This window comes from Lissotriton vulgaris, chromosome 8 (genome assembly GCF_964263255.1).
Source record: "Lissotriton vulgaris chromosome 8, aLisVul1.2, whole genome shotgun sequence".
Classification (NCBI taxonomy): Eukaryota; Metazoa; Chordata; class Amphibia; order Caudata; family Salamandridae; genus Lissotriton; species Lissotriton vulgaris.
In genome coordinates, this window is record NC_141696.1 from 121897345 (window position 1) to 121919860 (window position 22516).

A 22516-nucleotide genomic window follows, 5' to 3' on the forward strand; every position below is an offset into this window, starting at 1 on the left:
GCTCACAAGTACATTTTAAAACATGTCATGAATGATGTAATATGTGACATCATCAGCAGTGGATTGCGGGTGCGCGATATATAGTTAGTGCAACTAACTATATATGCAAATTTTAATGGTTTTGTGTTAGTAAAATAAGGTTTTGTAAATGCTAATCCCTAACTATATATGGTCTATAACCTATGTTTTTTTCAGTGAATTTCAATGTTTTTTTATAGCAAATATCAAAAACTGTTAAATGTATTATTCTTTTAAATGAAAAATATATTTTATATGTTTGTAATATAATTTTTTTATGCATCTGCCAAACCCTAAACTCTTAATAGTGCACTGTGGTGGAATTGATTTTGGGACTATGACTGGAGTTGGTCTGGAAATGCTTTTAAAGGACACCTTTCATCAATTGATGACACTTTTTCCCCAAACTGCCTTGGTATATTCCAATATATGCCAATGACAGAAATAGAAGTGGTCCAACCAATTTTTTCCACAATTTGAGAAAGCACGGAAACATGTGAATAAATCTGTTTCTGCTTACATGAGAGAATTTACAATGGCTTTAATATACAACAATAACTTGCGTTACAACATGCAAGACATCTACAGAGGAGATTGTGTGCACTTCTCCGATGAGGGGAATAGAATATTCCTCCTGAATTTAAAACTGTGCATTGGAACCTACTTGTAAGTACCTTAATTAGCCACAGAACCCAATAGCTCTTTTCATTGCTACCCTACCTCTGATCATTCAAAACGTTTATCTTTTTTAATTTTTTTTCACCAAAGTACGCTCCCCGGTACCGATACACAAAATTGAGGACTCCCGTAACGCTGCCGGTTCGCGTACCGGGGCGCGCACCAGTGAGCACGCGCTAAAAAAAGGTGGGAAAGTAATTTACAGAAAAACCACTAGAGACACTTTCATCAAATATAGAATAGGCCCTACTACATAGCAGTCCCTACCATTTACCCAAATTTGATGGAATTCCATTGAGAAAATTATGCTGTAGGCCTGATTAAATATCCTGAGGTAAATTACCTAACAAAAACACTTATGAAGTGTTAGAATTGACAACCAATTAAAATGCTACTTTCATTATCTTCAATTATTTAATGACATTTGATTGGTTATGTACCTGAATATACATAAAGAAAGAGAGAGAAACACAGCCATTTTGACTACTACTTCCTGAAGTACATTTCAAGTGCATTTCAACTGACAACTTAAACTTCTTTTTGAAAGGTAAGATGTTATTTTAAAAACTGAAGTATGTTGTGCACTTTAAGTTAATTAGGAAAACATTTTCTGATATATACTATCCCTCTGTAATAGTTATAGAATAAGATAGACTTCTCTGTTATAGTTATGGATGGAGTTAGGCTTGTCTTGTATAATTATGAATTTACTTAGGCTTTATCACATACACGTTTTTATATTTTTACTTCCACTCTGATACCATACACTCCCCAAAGATAAAATCACTGTTAGAAAAAACCAAACTACCTGTCTGAATTTAAACCCAACAGTGCCCTATCTCTACTGATATATTTTTTTTAAATTCAAATTAGAGCACAAAAATGGAAGGAGAGCAAACAAATGCCATCGAAATTGTTCTGGAAAGCAACAAAGATAAAGTTATTGAACCCAATGACTCAGAATTCATGGATGAATCACAGGACTATGAACTATTTCAATGTGTAGAATCAGTAGATTTCCTGATTGAAAATGAGAACATTTCTGACAATCAAATATTAAAAGTTCTTTTAAATTTTGAAAAAGAATCTGAGAAATAAATTTATATTTAATAATTAAAAAATTGTTTGCGACATTATTCATTTTTATATATATTTTTTAAACTAGTACCAAATTGATTATAATGTAAAGTCAGACTTTAAATATACTGTGCAACTTTTTTGTGTTACATAGTAAGATTGCTCATAGTTACTTCCTTTCTCCCACTATTTTATCTCCAATCGTGTATTTAACATCTCTTTTTCATCTCCTGCCTCCATATTCTTTCTGCTTTCCTCACAGACTATGCTATGAATTCCATATACCACAATAACTTCTGAAACAACATGCAAGATATCTACAAAGGAAACGGTGTATTATTATTTTTAGACTCTGCATTGGTACCTACATGTTGGTACTTAAATAAAAAAAATAAAAACATTTTTTAAAAAAAGAACAATCAATATACATACATTATTTGAACATTCTTTCATTCTATTTTCCCTATATTACGCTCCCCGGACCGCTTCCCGGTGCGCGTACCGGGCGCTCCCCCCGCAAAAAAAACGATAATAAAAATTATCTTTTTTTGCCCCGCGGGGCCCTTTTAAAGCCCTCTCATCAAACCTAGGGGGTCAGGGAGGATGTACTCTGCCCCCTTATGCTCATTTCCCCCTTTGTTTTTGCCACCTCTTGTGTCTCGATCCTACCGAGACACAAGATAGCGGCCGCTCCGGACTGTTTAGAATGTTCACAGTCACCGGGGAGCCAATCCGCTTCTCCTCGCGAAGTTCCGTTACGCGTCAGGTACGCAAACCAGGGCGCTAACCGGGACGCTGTCACAGATATATCTGTTTTTCAAAACGTTAATTTCTCAAAATCCACTGGAGCACATATATTAAGACATAGCAAAGGGACGTCGGGCAAACAATATCTACAATTTTGCCAAGCTTCGTGTAAATCCATTCAGCCGTTCGAGCTAAAAGTGATTCCAACCGCCCTATGGAAAAATGAATGGGAAAAACGCGTTTTGGGACCCCCATTTTTTTTCGGCCCCCCCTTGACGAACCCCCCCCCCCCAAATTTTTAGGGGCTGCTCAGAAACAAAATGTGCCATTTTCCTGAAAATTTCAGCCAATTCCGTCCACAAACGCCAAAGTTATTCGACATAGAATTTTCAGAAATCCCATAGGAATAAAATCCTAACTATATATATATATATTCAATGAAAAAACCATTGGTTTTAGGCCATATATAGTTAGGGATTTGCATTTACAAAACCTTATTTTACTCACACAAAACCATTGAAATTCCATATATAGTTATAAGCGCTAACTATATATCGCGCACCCGCAATCCACTGCTGATGATGTCACATATTACATCATTCATGACATGGTTAGTGACATCACTGATGACATCACTGATGACAACATCCAGTGACTGTATGTTTCTGTAAAGTTAAAACATGTCTTACATATTGAAGAATGAGTGGATGTATAAGTGTCTGGATGAAGGATTTAGTAGATGCAAGACTGACTGTATGAGTGAGTGATTAAATGTGTCTCACTGAGTGCATGGGTTAGTGACTAAACTGTTTTAATTTGTGCATCATTATATCTGTTGTTCTACAAACTGCTGCATATGTTGATCAGTAGCTATATGAGTAACTGTATGGGTTATTGATTGGTTGTCCAAGTATTTGTATGGGAAACTGAGTGTGTGTGTATGGGTGGCTAGGAGGTGTGTGACTCTGTACATAGATGTGTGAGTAGTTGATTCGCTATATGTATAGATTCAAAACTGCATGTGGAAACAGCTGTATGGGCGATTGACTGTGCATGAGTGTATTAGTGAGTGAATGGATATCTCAGTGCTACATGTCATATTAAGTACATATGTAAAACACAATACATGTGAGAGTTGACATCTATAAATAACTGTGCATAAGAGCTTGTGAATGTGTGAGTGGCTGTATGGATCATTGTGAACATGTATCAGAGATTGTATAAGAGAGTAAAGTAAATATGTGTTAGTATATGTTTGAATAAGTAAGGTGTGTATAACTGTATAGTTGAGAAAATGGAGGTGTGATTGATTTTTGGCATAACTGACTAGGTGTGTGAGTAACTCCATGGATGAGTGACTGTCTGTTTACACTGATTGTATCTAAGGTTATATTAGAGTCTGAAGAGGTTCATGGTATTATCCCATGAATGATATCATCAGTGATGTGATCAGTCATGTCAAATGAGATGTTATCAGTGATGTCATCAGTGATGTCATTTGAGATGTCATCAGTGATGTCATCAGTGATGTCACTAACCATGTCATGAATGATGTAATATGTGACATCATCAGCAGTGGATTGCGGGTGCGCGATATATAGTTAGCGCTTATAACTATATATGGAATTTCAATGGTTTTGTGTGAGTAAAATAAGGTTTTGTAAATGCAAATCCCTAACTATATATGGCCTAAAACCAATGGTTTTTTCATTGAATTTTCAAGGTTTTGTAAATGCAAATTCCTAACTATATATGGAGTATAACCTATGGTTTTTTCTGTGAATTTCAATGGTTTTTTAATAGCAAACATCAAAAGCTGTCAAATGTCAAGTACGTGATAGGTAAAAACGTTTTCGTGTTTATGCACGCTGATGTGCTTTGAACGCTGCCCCCCCCTCCCCTCTTTTCTCTTAGTAGTACTCTCTCCTTGCAGATAGTGAAGGGTAGTTAACGCAGACCTTTACCCCTGTTGTAATCCGTCGTACCTGCTTGTCTCTCCATTTGATTGATTATTATCCAAGCATTTACTGTTTTACAATTGGTTCTCTTTGGATCATTCTCTATTTACAAACAAGCACAAAGTCGCAATACTCTGTTTAGTCTTTGCAGATAGTGAAAAATCGTGCAAAAAAAATAAAAGTAATCGAGCAAAATCAGTAGACCACTAATTCGATCTCTTTTTAACCTCGGTAAAATACAAACATTAGGAATAACCCTTCATGAGAAATACGAAAATAGTGAAATGAATTGAGCTCCACACCATGAGGGCTGCAAAACAGCTCGACTCCGCCACCCACACCGCCCAAAATAACGGCAAACCCTATGCAAATATTATAAATATACACAACACACCACCAAAGAAACAGAATAAAACATTTTATTAAATAACTATTTACATAACTATTTTATACTTTTTATTGCCCGATCCGGCTAGCTCAATCGATCGAGCATGAAAGTCATGCACTGATAACAAGCGTTGAGAGTTTGTAGAATGATGGCTTCAGATTTTCCACATACAGTGTAGTGGCGCGAACTGGCAGGGGGCGTTTGGATTCTACCCCTTCTCCAAATAAGATTTTCATACGTGAATGTTCGTTCATGCTTTTTGTCCCTGAGTTGCTTCCATGTCACTGCCTTACATAAATGGTATAAGTCCTGGTTATTGAGTGCCATACTTCAGAGTTCTAAGCAGTTCTTGTAACACTGTTTAAACCTTATTTGCACCTGCTGCAGCTTCACTATTCAAAGTAGTGGGGTCCATTTGTGGACCTGACTGCATTGGAAAACAATGTGATACGGTGCCTCCCTAAACCGCTTGACGGAGGCTCCCGAGGAGCGGTGAGATGGCGCGGACTGAGAGGGGGCGCTTGGCTCCTGCCCCCTCCCCAAGTCATGTTGCCCTGGTGAGGCCTGAGATCGCCCCCGGCATAGGTGGCCGGCTCCCGGGGTCCGGCGGAATTTTTTCCCTTTTGAAGAATCTTTCATTCTGGACCTTGTCCCACAATCCGTTTCACCTGAAGACACGCTGTCGTAGGGCGCCCCTTTACCGTTTTAGTTGCCATTCCGCCCGCTTTTGGTACTCTGTGCCTCTTCCGCCATTCAGCTGTTTACCGCTCGCTCTTGCGACTACAACGTCTCGCTCACCATGTAGTTGAGTTGCTCCCGCTCTTAAGATTTGACCGAACTTTTTGGACTGCTGAAAGCGGTGGAATTCCGACCGCTGGTTGGTGGAGACATTTTGACTATATTCTGCACCTGCATTGTCGCGTAATGCGTCATATGACGCGACGCGTTAGCGCACCCGGATGTGCTCCGGTGCGCAAGGCGCAGCTTCCCGGAAACGATCCAGAGCGCGCCGCGCAGCGCGTAACGTAAGCATAACAGGTCATGTGACTTGTTAATAAAACTTTTCATTGGTTCATTTTACTTTTCTTTTCCTAATTATGTAAGACTAGGTCATGTGACCTAAAAATAACACTTTTCATTGGATTAAAACTTTTTTTTTCCCAAACGATGAAAGCCCCACCTTGTTTCTGGATGTTTCAGACTGAAGCTGGCGTCACCATGAGAGCACCACCATCTCGTAGCTCCGTCGTGGCCATTCCGCAAGCAATCATGGCAGCCGCTCCCCACCGGAAGCCTGCGGGAGTCGAGGGCGCCCAAGACTTTTGTACAATCTTCAAGGCTGAGGGGACGCTTTCGAGAATGGAACCCAAGCCCTGGCAGACAAGCGTCCGAGTTCCAAGGTGTCCCAGGGCCATTTTACTGGACCAGGCCCAAATCCGAAGAGCCGGCCGCCATTTTAAGAGTCCTGTGGAAGCCGCCTACCGCTGCACCGCAAGAGTGGGAGCAACTCAACTACATGGTGAGCGAGACGCTGTAGCCGTAAGAGCGGGCGGTAAACAGCTGAATGGCGGATGAGGCACAGTGTAGCAAAAGCGGGCGGAATGGCGACTGAAACGATAAAGGGGCGCCCCACTACAGCAGACAAGCCTCCGCCATGTGCTTCAAAACTGCATATGTATCTCGTGATATCAAAGTTGGGCAACCAGTACAGAACAAGCAGTTACGAGTCCCATTTACACCGGCGCCATTTTGGGCGCGGCCGGGCAGGTCCAGGATCTACTGAAACATAAAAAATGAGGCTGACGTCTCTGAAGCAGTTCACGAACAGCAGGACATAGCAAATAAACATGAACTCTCTAAAGCTGTTAACTCACTGCAGAACAAAACAAGTGAACCTGAAACCTCTGGAATAATTGTCGCTCAAAAGAACAACACACAAAACTCTGTAGAGCCTGAAGAAAAAAAAACAGAAGGGCACTGTAGTTTCAGACACACTTAACACTAATGATGAAACAAAGATATTGTCTGTTTATAAAGCAGTTATCATCTTGACAGAATTGACAAAGAAGTGTACAGACACCAATGCATCAGCATTCTCGGAGATAACATCTTAAGGAACAAAGAAACACCTGTTCACTCTTGACACCCCAGGTGCTGTGTATATTGCACTATAGTGCTGCATCGACAAAACGGGCAACACTATTGATGTGGATTTTTCATTATTGATTATTGTAAAGAAATGGCGACTCCCCCCTTTAGCAGATTAGCTAAATGTTTGCGTAATTTAGGCATAAAAGTTATATTATTGTTGTTGTTGTTGTTATCGTTATAGTTCTGGTTAATTTCAAAAAATGGTTAAATATATTTACAGTTTTTGTTGCGTTCGTTATATTTAAATATTAATAAAGTTTTAAAATGTAACTGTCTTGGAGTACTATATTTTTTTTAAAAATCGGGTGAATGGGGCCTTGAATCGGGTTATTGTCATGTGTGGGCTTTGCAAGTGTACTGCTACAAGATCGGACATTTCAAACTCAAATGCACGTTCTTTTTCTTACCTTTCCGAAGCATGGAGCGCAATAGCAGGGAGAGAAAGGGTGATGCACGTGTTGAACACTGCCTGGCCTGCAAATTGCTGCCAGTGCCCCCCCGCCCGCTCCTGAAAGAGGACACACACACACCGCCGCCCCGAGTACTTCACAAATCTTTAAAAGACCATGCGCTTGTTCAATGGGAAGTGGATAACATGGCTAAGAGCATTTGCTGACTAATGCATGAATATCGCTGACTTTTCAGCGATATTCATGCATTGCGGCCGTTTTTTATCGCATTTGCGATAAACCTTGCTAATAGCAAGGTTTATGTGCGATAAAATTCGCCGAAGTGCGGCGATAATTATTGTCTCTAAACAAGTTAGAGACAAAAATTACCGCTAGTTGTTGGAAATATGCCCCCGGGTTTTTCCTTGCAGGAATCGGGAAACGAAAGACTAGCACTGAAATCAGTAGTCTCACACCTGAATCGGGAGGGTTGGCATGTCTGGATACTCTACAGCTGGAGCCATACACTACATCCGCAGGGCTAGGTGATAGCCTAGGTCCGGCCTGGACAATCGGACACAGAGGAAGAGAAGTGTCAGAGGGTGCGGTAGTGAATAGGGTGAAAGGGAGGTGTCGAACGGGCACAGGGTGTGATTCTCAGAGAAGAGCAGCGCAGATGGGGGAAGTATATGGCCCATGCATGAGAGAGAGAGCGGGGGTGACCATTGCGTGGGGGAGATGCGTGCGAGGGTGGGGAGCCATGCTGAGAATCGACGGCGTGCAGAGAGTGGCCCTGGTCAAGGCATCTAAAATGGCTGCTGTGCACGACAAAATTGTGGCATTGGACAAAAACGCAAGATGGCGCAGACAATGTTTATCAATAAGGATTCATTTATAACAAAATATTTACTCGCAGTGACAAAATGGTGTTCAACACTTCCTGATTTCCATCGAATCGAACGTTAACAAACGTCACGCAGCAAAAAAAAAAAAGCTCACGCACAGAGCGGTTTTTAGCCATGTTATCCAATGGAAGGTGGATAACATGGCTAAGAGCATTTGCTGGATAATGCATGAATATCGCTGACTTTTCAGCGATATTCATGCATTGTGGCCGATGTGCGGCGATAATTTTTGTCTCTAAACAATTAAAACGAAGCACAAAATGGCGAATTCCCGTTTCGCTACCAGTTTGCGGCCCAGTTCGCGGCCCGTGAAGCGCTTCTACCGTGAAAAATAAATTTTTTTTTATTTTCCCCACGGGACCCTTTAATAACCCCAACAACATTCCTAGGGGTCAAGAGGGGTATACCTTGCCCCCTTTCAATAAATTCCCCCTTCGTTTTTCACCTCTTCTTCTCTCTCGATCCTACCGAGAGATAAGATGGCGGCCGCTCCGGACTATTTAGAATGTTGACAGACACCGGAGAGCCAATCAGCTTTCTGTTATCCAATGGAAGGTGGATAACATGGCTAAGAGCATTTGCTGGATAATGCATGAATATCGCTGACTTTTCAGCGATATTCATGCATTGTGGCCGATGTGCGGCGATAATTTTTGTCTCTAAACAATTAAAACGAAGCACAAAATGGCGAATTCCCGTTTCGCTACCAGTTTGCGGCCCAGTTCGCGGCCCGTGAAGCGCTTCTACCGTGAAAAATATTTTTTTTTTTATTTTCCCCACGGGACCCTTTAATAACCCCAACAACATTCCTAGGGGGTCAAGAGGGGTATACCTTGCCCCCTTTCAATAAATTCCCCCTTCGTTTTTCACCTCTTCTTCTCTCTCGATCCTACCGAGAGATAAGATGGCGGCCGCTCCGGACTATTTAGAATGTTGACAGACACCGGAGAGCCAATCAGCTTTCTGTTATCCAATGGAAGGTGGATAACATGGCTAAGAGCATTTGCTGGATAATGCATGAATATCGCTGACTTTTCAACGATATTCATGCATTGTGGCCGATGTGCGGCGATAATTTTTGTCTCTAAACAATTAAAACGAAGTACAAAATGGCGAATTCCCGTTTCGCTACCAGTTTGCGGCCCAGTTCGCGGCCCGGGAAACGCTTCTACCGTGAAAAATCTTTTTTTTTTTATTTTCCCCACGGGACCCTTTAATAACCCCAACAACAATCCTAGGGGGTCAAGAGGGGTATACCTTGCACCCTTTCAATAAATTCCCCCTTCGTTTTTCACCTCTTCTCTCTCGATCCTACCGAGAGATAAGATGGCGGCCGCTCCGGACTGTTTAGAATGTTGACAGACACCGGAGAGCCAATCAGCTTTCTGCGCGCAAAGTTCCGTTTCGCGAAAAGTAAGCGAACCGGATCGCTGCCCAGAGCGCTGTTACAGATATATATCTTGGTTTGAACGTTAATTTCTCAAAAACTACTGGAGCACATATATTGAGACCTAGCAAAGGCACATCGGGCTAACAGTCCCTACAATTTTGCCAAGTTTCGTGCAAATCCATTCAGCCGTTCGAGCTAAAAGTGAGTCCAACCGCCCTATGGAAAAATGAATGGGAAAAACGCGTTTTGGGACCCCCCTTTTTTCTCAGCCCCCCCTTGACGAAACTCTACCAAATTTTCAGGGGCTGCTCAAAAACAAAATGTGCCATTTTCCTGAAAATTTCAGCCGATTCCGTCCTCAAACGCCAAAGTTATTAGACATAGAATTTTCAGAAATCCCATAGGGAATTAATCCTAACTATATATACCTACTGGCTATTGCCAGTAGGTAATATATATATATATATATATATATATATATATATATATATATATATATATATATATATATATATATATACACACACCCATATGTGTGTTATTGTAATATATATATATATTTATATATAACATGAAATCTAATTTAAAAAATGTATCCTATTATAAATTAAAACATTAAACTATTTAAAAATCTTTAAACTCCAACAATAGGGGAAGAGTTGGATAGCGGGTGGGGGGGGGGAGGATTACTATTCCCACTCCAGTGAGTGCAACAATAGGGAAACTGTTGGATAGCGGTAAAAATTACTAGTCCCACTCCAGTTAGTGTAACAGTAGGATTAGTGTTGGATAGAAGAGGGGTAAAAATGACTATTCTCACTCCAATAATTGTAACAGTGGGGAAAGTGTTGGATAGCGGAGGGGTAAATTTATATTCCCACACTAGTCAGTTCAAAATTAAAAACAAATAAACATACTAACAACAAAAAATTAAAATGTAAATACAGATATATTTAACCCTTTCCTTGCTGCCGTCGGCCATTGGCCGATGGCAGCACCACCTCCCCAGTGCTGCCAATGGCCGACGCGGCCTCACCCGCGCACGGAAACGCCCGCACCGCGGCGAAATTACCACCGCGTTTAATGGGTTAATATTAAAAATTTGAAAAATAAAAACATATTGTAATGTTAAATACATATGACAAATATATTAAATAAACAAACACATTATTTTCAAACAAAGAAATATTTTTCATTAGAAAATATTTAGAAACAAAAACGTTAATTATTGCATACATTTCGTTTTTTTATTCCCTACTCAATAACACCACACAATTCATGACTGACATCTAACTTAAAAAAGTACTTTCATAATTAACATAATTAATTACCAATTAAAGAAATATTATTAATTAAAAAACAATTTACTCATAAAAATGAATTAACGTCGCACACTTTACCCCCATAATCCCGCAACCCACAGCTAAAATTAAACTGTTAAAAAATAATACACAATTAAAACGTATTTTCAATTAAAAAACTAATAGTATTTAACAACTAATTATAAAGTAAGTAAAATTAATTTACTCCCTGCCCTTTACCCCTATTAAGGTAAAACCCACACACACAAAATAAACAAGTACACTAATTAAATATCAAAAATTAATTAAGAGTAATGACCAACTATTATTAATTAATTAAAAATAAATTACTTCCCACCCTTTACACCAATAAACCCCACAGCCTGCACCTGAAATTAATTACACAATTACCATAATTAATTGTCAATTAATTTTTTTTTAATTACCAAATAATTAGTAATTAATTAAACATTTAAGTTAATTGTCAATTAATGAATTGATGTTAATTACCAACTAATTATTAATTACATGTCTATTTTAACTCAATATTCTGATAGGTCGAATTTTTTATCCTCGATATTCTGTCTAATTAGCCTAGTGTAGACCCACAAAACACAAGGCCTGAATAGAATTTACTCTGTTCCTCATTTATGACTTACAATGAAATTATCAGACTCAAAGTTTGTTGATAAGTTCACTTCTCACCACTATGTACCAAACTTTCAGCTCATTATCAAAATATTCACCCTTCAATGTCATATTTATTTGTATAATAAATTCATCAAACACCGTCAATATCATACAATTAAAGGTTTGGGATGACCACTGAAAAAAGGATTAAAAACATATGATAACATGTGTTTCATGCATTACAATAATACTAATTCATAAACAATAAAGGTGCTCAAACAAATTATGTGGTATATATAATAAGTAGTATTGGCCATGCGCCATGTTCAATACTAAGTGCCTCATTAGGATGGCGGATGGACCTGCGTCCGTCCGCCACCCCGAGGTGGAAGGACCATCCGCAGGGGCAGCGGCGGTCCCTCCGGTGCAATTAGGATCTGACCGCCACCCTGGCGGTCACATCCTGTATCTTTAAACTTGCGGCGGTTGCTGTTTGAAGCAGTACCGGACGCAATGCATGTTTTACATTTACATGCACAAAGCGGCAGGCACCTCGCGGTGCCTGCCGCTTTCTGCATGTAAATGCTGGGGGGTACCATAGATACCCCGCATGTGCACCCCCCACCCCCTGACACCCTCGGAGCCCGCAACGGGCCCCCAAACACCAAAGACCACATGCTTTTCCACGGCGGAAAAACCGCCCTGGAAAAGCATGTAGCAATGCACATCTTAATTTGGCTAACGGTGTCTTGCAGACACCGCCACCAAATAGCCCTCCAAAACCAGCGGATCAGTGGCGGAAGGACCTGCCGTCCGCCACTGGTCCCACTGCAATCCCACCGCCATCCTAATCGGGCGGTGGGTGCTTTCTGTGGCCGCGGCGGTGAATTCGCATCCTCCGGGTTGGCGGTGGCTTCCGCCGGCCCGGAGGATGCAGATTCACCGCCATCCTAATGAGGCCCTAAATTCTATTAAATTGATGGTCTTTAGTAATGTACCAAGACTGAAATTGGAGTTTACAAACTACAGGCTTTTGCCCAGAGTAAATGGATGTTCCTCACTTCTGCAAGGAGAGGATTTTTTTGGCTTAACAACTTATTCGATAAAACTTACTTCCTGTCATTCAGTAAGCTTTGGTGCACCTCATATCTTGTTCAACAGCCCTAGCAGACCCTGCCATTAGAAGCCTGTGGTGTGTAAAAGCTGAGAAGGTCATAGTTAAAACCAACAACTTACTATTAACTTACTCCTCTCACACCCTAAATTCTTCTTCACTTTTCAACCTCAACCCAGGCAATCTAAACTATCCAGGAAACTTAGTTAGAGATCTTCCTCCATCATGCAGGCCAGAAACATGTTATTAAAATTAAATCATCAATTAGTTTTATTTCTCGTATTCTGATTTACAGAATTAGGAGTAGGGCATTGTAGAGGATGCTTAGTCTATATACAACGCATCATGGTCCAAATATAAGGTTGTAAGAATTCTTCATAATTCCTTAACAGATCAGGATGAATTGTAATTGAAGTATTTGAATGTGCATCTTTAAAATTGGCTGCATTGCAAGGACAATAGCTGAGCTTGCTAATCTTTCCTACTGTTTGTTGGGCTAAGAAGGTAGCAGGTTTCAATTTCTTACTATCATTTCTAACAAGTGTGATAACGATTTTTAATCAAAGTGTATTCAAATTTTATAGAGGAATATTTCTTGATATAGGGTAATAAACAGCTATATCATACGTACCTCATTGAATGAAGCCAGTAATCCAGACATCTGACTTGATAATCCAAAACGCTTCTCTATTGTTGAAATAGAGCTTTTGAGATATCCGGAAACTAGGAGCTGGGAGAGCTGGAGAAGTCCATGACAACAAACAAAAAACTGGAAGAGACAAAAATTAAAGGTTTTATGAACATAAGTTGATGAAATGCAAACCTCCATAAAAATGAGTTTTTTTTATAATTAAATCTTAATAGTGTTTTTTTATTTATTTTCTGTAGTGTTCTTTTTATACTCCCAAAACATTGTTTCAGAATTAGTAGCTCGATTTTATGACTAAATATAAAAAACCTTATTCCGGAAGATTATGCGTATTACATTAGGGGATCATCCCTGTAAAGATACAAAACCCACGATAAATGCTCAAGGTTGACATTTCATAGGTTAACATAAGCTAGATATATTTTCAAGCAACAAGCAATATGAAGAATGAGCTTCAAAGCTGTGATCTGGGCCAATTTTAAGAATGTAATGGACTGTCCCACCTCAGAACATGCAATCTGGATTATTAAGAGGGGATGCAGAAGCATCTTTGGCCCCTTATGCAATACCAAAGTGCTGCAGAAAACAGAAAGTGGGTGCACACACACACACACACACGCACACAAACACATGCACACACTTGTTGTGCCACAGGGCACTTTTTATGATACCGGTCCTGGTCTTGCAGCATTAGAAATTGATTATTTTTTTGGGGTAGAAATCTATTCACATCCCTTTCAGTTAGCCGCTACACATGAAATGTAAAGACTGGAAAATGTTTCTGTCATAAATTGGGTCGTTGGTTAAGGGGCGACTGAGCCCTTCTCAAGCAACAGCGCCATCAATGTCAGGGTGTACTAACAAAGAGTCACCAAATTAACCAGCGCTTAACTCTCCAGTAGCTTGGCACAAAAGCAACCAGGCTTAACTTAGAGGCAATGTGTTAAGTGTTTACACAGCGCTCCAACAGTAGTGAAGTGAAAACACAACACAAGAAAAATCCCACACCAATGTAGAAAAATTAAGTAAAATTTCAAAAATTAATTGACACCATACATAACCCTTCTACCTGTTCCCAAACACAAGTTATTACTTATTCAATGTATTAAATTAACCCAATGTTATCTTATGAGAGAGGTAGGCCTTACAGGATTGAAAAAAGAATTTCAGAGTTTTTCACTTCCAGGACATGTAAAACGTAAAAGTACATGTCAACCTTTTTAAATACATTGCACACTGCCCAAAGGACTTTCTAAGGCTACCTATGGGGTGACACATATGTATTAAAAATGGAAGGTTTAATCTTGGCTAAGGGGTTATTTTACCAATTTGACTTAGCAGTTTTAAAATGCCCACAGGCTGCCTGAGATATGTTTAGGGGGCTACTGTAAGTGGGTGGCACAAGAAGTGCTCGAGGCTAACTAGTACCATTTAGTTTAGCAGTCCTGAGTGTATGGTGTACCACTGTACTAGGACTTATAAGTTAAAACAATATGCTGATCAGGAGCAAGCTAATTTTCCCGAACTTTATGGAGTCAACACTAGCACTTTGTCAATGGTTAACAGTGGTAAAGTGCTCAGAATCCTAAGGCCAACAAAAACTAATTTCAGCAAAACACGAGTGGCAAAGACAAATTGTTTGGGGAAGACCACTCCAATGTCTCCCTTTGTGAAAAAAAGTTTGTTTAGTAATGTATGGTTATTGCAAGGGAATTGATCCATTTAGGTCTGATAGCCTATTTAAATAAAATATCAAACAATGGGCTGAGGTCATAATGGGGACATGCAGTGATGGCAAGAGTTTTTCTTTCCAATCGGGGGAATGGATTAATACATTTGAATTAATGTTGGCTTGCTTTCCTTTTGAATCTTCTTGCAATACTAATGCTTAATAGTGTTTTGAAGAATACAATGACATATGCTCTTTATGGATTGCGGGTTGTTACATAGTTACTATTGTAGATGGTGATATGGATATTGAGGTGTTCCAGTAGTATGCATAATCCCTTTTTATTTTGTTTATAGTTTTGTGCACTTTATGGTAGTTTTGATTTTTTTTCTAACATTCAAAGTAAAGCATGTTTACACGGTGAATTAATTTTAACTTAATTTAAAAAGTACAATAGCAAATCTGCATTGTGTTTAATGTGGCTAAATTGATTGAACTTTGAGCTACTTTCACCCTCAGGGATCATCTTCTCTTGCTTTAAAAGTCATGATCAAATAGTCAGCATATCTATTTGGCTCTTTCTGCGCACCTCCAGTGTAGAATCAATGCTACAGGAAGAACAGGCTTAGCATGCTTCTAGGTTGAACTGCATGATGACACAGTTTCTCGAGACAGTACTTAGCAGAGGTGTACCACCAGTATCTCGGAACTATACAATTTTTCTGAAATATATGAATTTGTGATTAGAACTCAGCTCTCTTAATTTCAGGGTTAAATCTGTGCACATTCAGTGGTCAGATTTGCCCTGATACACCGGCTGACTTAACACATCATTGTATCAAGCTCAGTCTTGATTTTAGTGCAATCACGAAAATCGTACCATCTCTCAGAGTACTCGGAGGGTGGAAAACCTTTGTGAGGTTTACCTTTCTGTTGCTGTTTAAATTCATCTCTTGGTTTTTTAGCAAACTCACAGGGTGGTCTGGCATACATATCAGTGTAGGCTTGCCAAGAGCTTTTACTGGACATCTGATTCCCAAGTTATTGTGTTCTAAGGATGTATATACATTAGCTATGTTGATTGGTAACTCATGTTTGTGGTTTGCTACTGCTACTGTGGTAAGTCATTGCCATTTACCCAGAAATGCTGTTTCACCTTTAAAATTAGAGAGAATCATTTCGGAGACTAGAGGAAAATTACCCATTGGTGTCATCCCCAAATTCAGGGCAGGATCTGCCCTATATTCATTTTGTATCTGTTTGAGGATGTTTAGCAGAACGACCATTGAGGGAGTGCCATGACAAAGAGTATAGACTGTGGCAAAAATAGTCCCTCAGTTTCCAAAAGTGGGAACCACTCCAATGGGTAAGCACATAGTTAAAATTCTGTGCTTGTCTTGTGGTCCCATAAGGGGAAACCCAGCTTTAAGTTGATCAATTATTTTGAGCAATCTAAAATGGATTTTTCTCATGACTAGTGGGTTGTTTGCCCATAACCGAATTAACAATTATAGGACTAATAACAGGCGCTGCAGGCAACCGGTGTTGTGTTTGCAGGCCAAGTCTAGCTGGACCCGCTAATAATGTTTGCAAAATAAACTGAGTTAGGCGTCTGTACAAGACGCAAAGAACATTCTAAAAACCCCAGGTTTGCATTAGATTTAGGGTAGGGGGTATATCCAGCTAATATCAACCAAGCATCACCCTCATTACTGAGAGAACCCATTTGAACTGGCCCAGGCACATGGGGAAGGGGCCATTAAGCCAAGTATAGTGTTTTCAGACTCTAAAAGAGGTATTTAACCAAGAGCATATGGTCTATATGCAGCAGGTGCCTCTGGGACAGTATATTCGTGAAAAGTGTTTGTGTTAGCTCCCACAGCTGGAAATGTGACAAAAAAGACTTCAAAGTGGTATGCATCATCTGCTTCTACTACAAAGATTACAGGAACTCCCGCAATTGGGGACTCCATGTTGCACTAAATGTGCATAGACCGCTGGCAGTTGGCCGCAATAGCAATAGGTTGTGCCATTAGTAATTACTAATGGATTCAAAGCATAGCACAAGCTGGGTTGTAACCTTTTAATATCCAAGCTTGAAAAACCAACAGAACTAAGTGATCCTTAAAAAACTGTGGAGGATTAATCCCTAGCACCACAGATGTCTCTGGTAAATGGCGCGCGAGGGTATTGTGGACAAGCACTACTCAGGTTCCCGCAAATAAGTACCTGCCCAAAATGTTGGTGGCGCCATGTTGCAGGGATTATGCTCAGGAACAGAACTATACTTGGGACCATAGAACATCAGCAAGTAGGGACTGAGTCACCATACCATGTCAGTATCTCTGAGCCTGAGTCTGACTGGCTATAGAGCTTCAATTGCCCTCCTAACCTTTCCAGAGAAACAAGTGAGTTGGCACCCCAGAAAACAACACTCTTGATCCTCTCAGGCTTCGCGGTAACAGGACACACCCATTCGCTCACTCACTCGTACTTGTCTACAGTAGGATTAACAAGAGACATGAAGGAAGTTTGCAATGTTTATTCAAATCATCGTGCTCTACGATGCAGTATTTCTGCTGCAATTAAAAAACAAATGCATACCACAAATATCATTAGCATGGTTAACAAACCATTGACCATAAAAAGCCCTGTCATATTATAAGACACAATAGCCTAAATGCCCCCGCCCCTTCTACTGAAGCAAAATGATTATTATCTATATATATAAAAACAAAAGTATGTCTGTTTGTCCTTCATGCATTACTACACCATTCATCTGATCGCCATGAAACTTTGAGCAGTTGTTGAGTACACTCCCGCAAAGGTTTCTGTCAGGAATATTTTTTTTAAATCGGCCCCCCAGGGCCCTCATAATCTTTCGAATACTGAAATAGACAGCGAATTTGCGAGCATCGTCGACAGTTATGACCCCCAAAAGGAAATCGATTGGTCAATCTACATCAGAAGCACAAAAGAAAAAGGCATTACGAGTTTCAGAAACAGCCGAGCAACGAGAAGCAAGATTAGAAGCTGTTCGAATACAAAATGCTCAAGCCCGTAATGCTGTTCGAATACAAACTGCTCAAGCCTGTAATTCTCAAACAAACAAGCAAAGAGAATCAAGATTGGAAGCCGATCGAGTACGCACTGCTCAAGCCCGTTCTTCTCAAACGAACAAGCAACGAGAATCAAGATTGGAAACAGATCAATTACGCACTGCTCAAGCCCGCTCGAATGAAACAGGAGAACAACGAGAATCAAGATTGGAAAATGATCAATTATGCACTGCTCAAGCCCGCTCAAATGAAACAGGAGAGCAACCAGAATCCATATTGGAAGCCAATCTAGGACGCACTGCTCAAGCCATACTTAGAAATGCTTTCAAAAATAAAATGAATATGTTTCAATAACAATGACACAATGTAAATTTAATGTTATGATAACGAGTTTCCTTGAATTTATTTTCTTCTGAGATCGCCGCAACGCGCGGCGGGTAAGCTAGTATAATATAAATCTATGGGATAAGTGGCTGACCCCATACCTTGCAACAAATAGGTGAGTGTTCTACATCCAGCTGATGCAGCACTCCTGCTTCAGGACCTTCTCTTAGTGTTGGTTTTTTTCAGAACCCTTGTCCTCGGTTATATGACAAGACATGTGTGTTAACAAACAGCAGCTGCACTTTCTTTTGATGTCTAGGTGCTAGTTTGTGACCAAAGAAAATAACAAGGGGCATTGTTGTTCGACTTTGTCTACTGTGTTCAGACTAGATCCCGGAAACATAATAAAATAATATGAAAACATGTGAAGGTTCTGTGTGAATATACTATTCGGCACAAAAACAAGCATGTCTTGTAGTAATGTGTGCAAAATAAAAGTGGCCTACAATGTGCATAGCAACGGCAGCTCCTCCGCTAAGGCAGAGGAGCCTCATGCCACTGCTTCAACTGCAAACTCAATACAAAAAATTAAATTGGTAATGACATTCTGTTATCATTTTATTTTTTTGTATTGAGCTTGCTGTTGAAGACAGGTTAGGTTAAGGTGGGGTGGGTGCGGGTTCCCTGACATCGAGGGAGGAGGAGTGGTGGCTGCACCTTAAGTGCGCATGATGGTTTGGCCAACCGTCCTGGGCCAGCCAAACCATCATGCGCACTTTGCATGTTCTCCACAGGCTGTATTGTACAGCCTGGGTAGAGAGCATGCACAGCCTCCCAGTCGCTCTCTGAGCACCGAACCTGACTCGCATGGAATCAGGTGTTGTGGCGGCCACAATTGCGGCTTATTCCCCACCTCGGGGAAAGCAAAATGGCAAGTGGGGAGGGGGAGGCTGCAGCGTGTTGCCTTAGGCACCAGCTAAGAAATCTCCAGGGAGGGGGCAGAGTCTCCCCGTATGGCTTCGGCAGTCTCCATCAGCAAACGGCTTGCCTCAGAGGCACAGTGCAATGGGGGTAGGTCCGAAGTAGAAAGCTGCATGTATGCGCATGATGAGTCTGCGGGGGCTCAGAGTGGAGTCGGGCCTCCGCTTTTGGATATGCAACTAGACTTAACAGCTAAGGCAGCCCACGGGGCCAAAAGATGACATCAGAGCATACTAATGTCATGCCAGTAAACAAAATGAAAGAAAGGGGAGTCAGTGCAAGGACCCATGCAAGACACTGGGAGAGGGGGTTCAGAGATGGCTATAATTCAGACTGAGGATGCATGGAGTGTAGATCGGCTGGTGGGGTTAGGACTGGCTCCTTCCACAACTTGTCAAGGTGTTGCACACAGGCCGGAAGGGCTGAGGTGGGGACACACTAACAGGTGGCAGGGGTTTGACCTGGAGGCCAGCATAAGGGAACAGCACAGGATCATAGAGGAAACCTAAGACCAGGGAGTCAGGGGCAACGCTGGGAAGCCATAGTGGGGGTGATGGTCATGGGTGCCAGATGAGGAACAGGAGGGGTTACAGACCACAGGAGCTCATGTAGTTTGAGGGCCAGGTACTGCAGGGCACCCATCTGGTTGGTTCAGCCGACCTGTACCTGGAATGACGATGTCAGTAGGTGAGGCTGGCGAACAGTTGGTGGTACCAACGAGGTGCATGATGGTCCCCTGATGTTGGTTGGAAGACATAGTGGGTTTACGGCGGCCTTCCGCACACCGCAGGCTCGTTCACAAAATACCCATGCTGATGGACAGGACTGTGCCTGGTTTAAAGAGCGATGATGTGTCAGGCTAAACCATGACTGAAGTGAACACGGGTGTGAATGAGTTGACGTTAGATTATGAAGAGGGCAGGGATGAGTGGGAGAAAGCTGAATTGGTTGAGGAGGTTGACATCCTATTTGTGGTATTAAAGGAGCTTTAGATTCATTTGTTCTTCTTGCAATCAAGGGGTTGTTTTTTTGGGGTCAATCAGCCAGTTCAGTTCTGTAAAACTTTATTCGGTCTATTACAACCATCAAAGTAACCAAATAAATAACACACCTCATAATAAAAGCCAGAATATACAGCTTCTAAACATCACACATGGTGTCAGTCAAATCGGCAGAACAAACAAGGGTGCTGCTCCCCCTTTCTTTGTCCATTCTTAATTTTATAGTCTAGTGTGAGTCAGCGCGCTAGCGCTGCTCTGCGAAGAGCTGTGGTAGTTGAGTACGGAGAGAAGCTTTGCCCACTCCCCCACCCTTATTTTCCATTGGCTTGTGTGCTTGTCGTTTGCAAATGCTGTCTTCTGATTCATTATAAGACTTGTTATTCCCTCCTTTGTATGGCCATGTCATCATTCGTATCCATGGCCAGCTTCAGCAAACTTGTTCTTTGGGGAAAGGGAGAGCAGTTGAATTTGACAGTGATTTGTGGATTAAATAGTAACAAGGGGTGAAGATCTGGAACAAGGGGGGCGGACAGGCTGTGGTTGAGCATTTGCGCCGACGACCATTGGAGTCGGGGCAAGCTTTAGTGCTTGGTTGCTCGCAGTTCATGCTACTGAGGGGCCAGTGGTATGGAGTGTTGGATTTGTTGGAGATGGTGTTGTTTACAGAATCCCACGTGTACTCCTGCGTGGTGTCTCCAGTTGAGTTTCTGCTCCGGCTGTCTAGGTTAAGCTTCGGAGCTTTACTACGGTCGACCAGACCGCTGTATCTCTAGTGCTCTCTGAAGTAAAGAGTCCCAATCACAATGGCTTTTGTGGAGGATCCCAGTGGTTGTACCGCTAAGTCTGGTAGCTGTGTACTTTTAAGACCACCAACTGAAAGCAAATGTATTCCCATTTTTACAACATATTCTTTGAGCATAGGACTCATGTCCTAAGGTACCTATAACTCGCACCCTTGCCATGCACTGCTAATTCCTAACATATTACTTCACTAATGACATCTTCAATGACATCATTGATAATTCCACTGCAACATTTGCTGTAAATTTATTTATGAGAATGCTGTGCATGGTGGAGGAACGAGTTACAGTTTCCTTAGGGCACAAGTTATTGTTACTTGAGAAAGCTCAAATTATAACTGCTGAATTTGTATGGTTTTGTACATATAAAGTGTGAACATAACTATAATGTCTCTGTAAACTTTGTTTTTTTATGGAAACTGTATAAACATATATATATATATATATATATATATATATATATGTATATGTATATATATATATATATATATATATATATATATATATATATATATATTTATGTATGTATATATATATATGTATATATATATATATATATATATATATATATATATATATATATATATATATATATATATATATATATATATATATATATATATATATATATATATATATATATATATATATATATATATATATTCCGAGCAATTCAATAAGAACACCGCACTCTTCTCAGAAGTTTCAAAGCTGTTTAATCCATCTCAGTAAAACTTCCTCACCTACGCGTTTCGAACAGTAAAATGTTCTTGATCACGGTAGTAACAAGTCCGTCTTTACTTTTTGGTATTTATACCCTACTGCCCACTTAACAATTAGGATGCATTGTGGGAGGGGTATTTTGTGCTTGGTTTTGATTGAACCTTTGTCAATTTCCTTTTGCAAATTAACAAGCCACATTTTGTATGACAATTTATAAGCTTAAGTTGGGCTTAGTTGGGTGTACACCGCCAAAATAGTCCTTTGGCTGAGATTTATTGATGATCTCTTCCTATTGTGGAAAGGCACAAGGGAAGAGCTGCTCCAATACATAACTATTCTGAATACCAACAATGTGGGACTACAATTCACATTCAATATCCAAGAAAAAGAAATCGATTTTCTTGATACTAAGGTATACATAAAAGAAAACAAGATACATACCACCCTTTTTCGAAAAAAGACCTCCACCAACAGCATCCTCCATGGAACTAGCTTCCATCCTATATCTTTGAAACAAAATGTACCCTACGGGGAATTTTTACGAATGAAACGGAATTGTTCAGA

At 40.5% G+C, this 22516-nt stretch overlaps 1 protein-coding gene across 1 annotated transcript in view; it reads right to left on the bottom strand.

Moving 5' to 3' along the window:
* LOC147693576 (solute carrier organic anion transporter family member 2B1-like) overlaps nt 1-22516 on the bottom strand; it is a 426250-nt gene that overhangs the window by 309389 nt on the left and 94345 nt on the right. The window contains exon 3 of the mRNA XM_086933806.1: nt 13378-13515. Within this exon, the coding sequence (XP_086789932.1) occupies nt 13378-13515 (138 nt within the window). The remainder of the gene's footprint in view (nt 1-13377; nt 13516-22516) is intronic.